Raw genomic sequence first — 1184 nt, 5'->3', positions numbered from 1 at the left:
AGCGCTTGCACCGCCACCACCTTCTGCATTCGGTGCGAAGGAGGTGAACGCAATACGAGAGAGGCCTCCACTCAACGACCAAAATAATCACGACGATGACAGGGTAGTAGAGGAGGAGGGGGCGCTGAGCCGCTACTGCGATGTTAAATCGCCGGAGGCCATGCTCGCCCGCCTGCGAGACGTACGGGGCGTCAAGGTGCCTCACAAGACGCTTGGCGGGAAGGGCGTGCCGCTCCCGCTGCGACAGCGCCGCGACAACCCGCAACTTTTCCTGCAGGCGGTGACCGTTGATCATCACAAACCATCACTAAAACCAGCCACAGGAGCCATGTGGCGACCCGGGTGGAACTGCCTCGCTGCATGGGATCGTGACGAGCGGTGCGTCATTGCTGCACGTTCATTCGTCGTCTTCGACAGTGTGCGGAAGGCGACGGAGTACGGCGTGGCACCACAGGCCTTGCCCCACGTGTGGGGCAGTGATGTCCAGGCTGACACGCACCCACTTCGCCAGCAAGAGTTGCTGCTGCAGGTGCCGCAGCTCTGTATTCGTGGGGTGCCCTGCCCAATTGTGGTGCAGGCACTGCCGCACCTTCAACGCCTATACCGCATGACTGCCACAGGCGATGCAGCAGGGCGCCCCGAGGGTGAGCTGCAGTATCTCCGCCTGTCGGAGAATATTGAGCTCTTCTACGGACGCGGAAGCTTCTGGCTGCTGGACGATGGGGGCCCCAATGGCACCGCGGCGGATATCGAAAGTATGCGCGCGTTGTTCAGGCGGAAGGCGCTCCTTGCAGTGAAGAAGCGCATGACAATGCAGCGGTCGCCTTTCGCGGCTCATTACTACTTTGAGCGACATGTGATTCTACACCCGTCAGGCGTGGCTCCTGGCAAGATTGAACGCTGCGTTGTCCCTGTCCATCCTATTGAAGGGGGACGCGCTGCCTTTTTCGTTTCGTCACACTGGCTATCGACTGCGACGACGACGCTGCCGCGCATCAGCACTGCCGAGGCATTCTTGGAGTTCTTACTGGAGATGCGGCGGCGCGTAGAAGAAAAGAAAGGGGAAGTGACTTGTGCCGCGGTTGTGACGGACTCCCTGGAGCTGCGAGTGCCGGCTACTGCGACTTCACTGAAGGTGGAGGTTCCGGCGGGGTGTACGGTACTGTTTGACGCCGATGTCAGCC

At 60.7% G+C, this 1184-nt stretch overlaps 1 protein-coding gene across 1 annotated transcript; it reads right to left on the bottom strand.

Annotated features, from left to right (window-relative positions):
• Nucleotides 1-598: 598 nt before the first annotated feature.
• On the bottom strand, nucleotides 599-856 carry DQ04_17021000 (hypothetical protein; the record flags this gene model as incomplete). Its single annotated transcript, XM_009317537.1, has 1 exon — nucleotides 599-856. The coding sequence occupies one exon, from the start codon at nucleotides 854-856 to the stop codon at nucleotides 599-601; it is 258 nt and encodes an 85-aa protein (XP_009315812.1).
• Between the last annotated feature and the right edge of the window lie 328 nt (nucleotides 857-1184).

This window comes from Trypanosoma grayi (assembly GCF_000691245.1).
Source record: "Trypanosoma grayi strain ANR4 Tgr_1702_V1, whole genome shotgun sequence".
Lineage (NCBI taxonomy): Eukaryota > Euglenozoa > Kinetoplastea > Trypanosomatida > Trypanosomatidae > Trypanosoma > Trypanosoma grayi.
The sequence above is the reverse complement of the archived record's forward strand: the minus strand, read 5'-3'. Positions and strand labels throughout refer to the sequence as shown.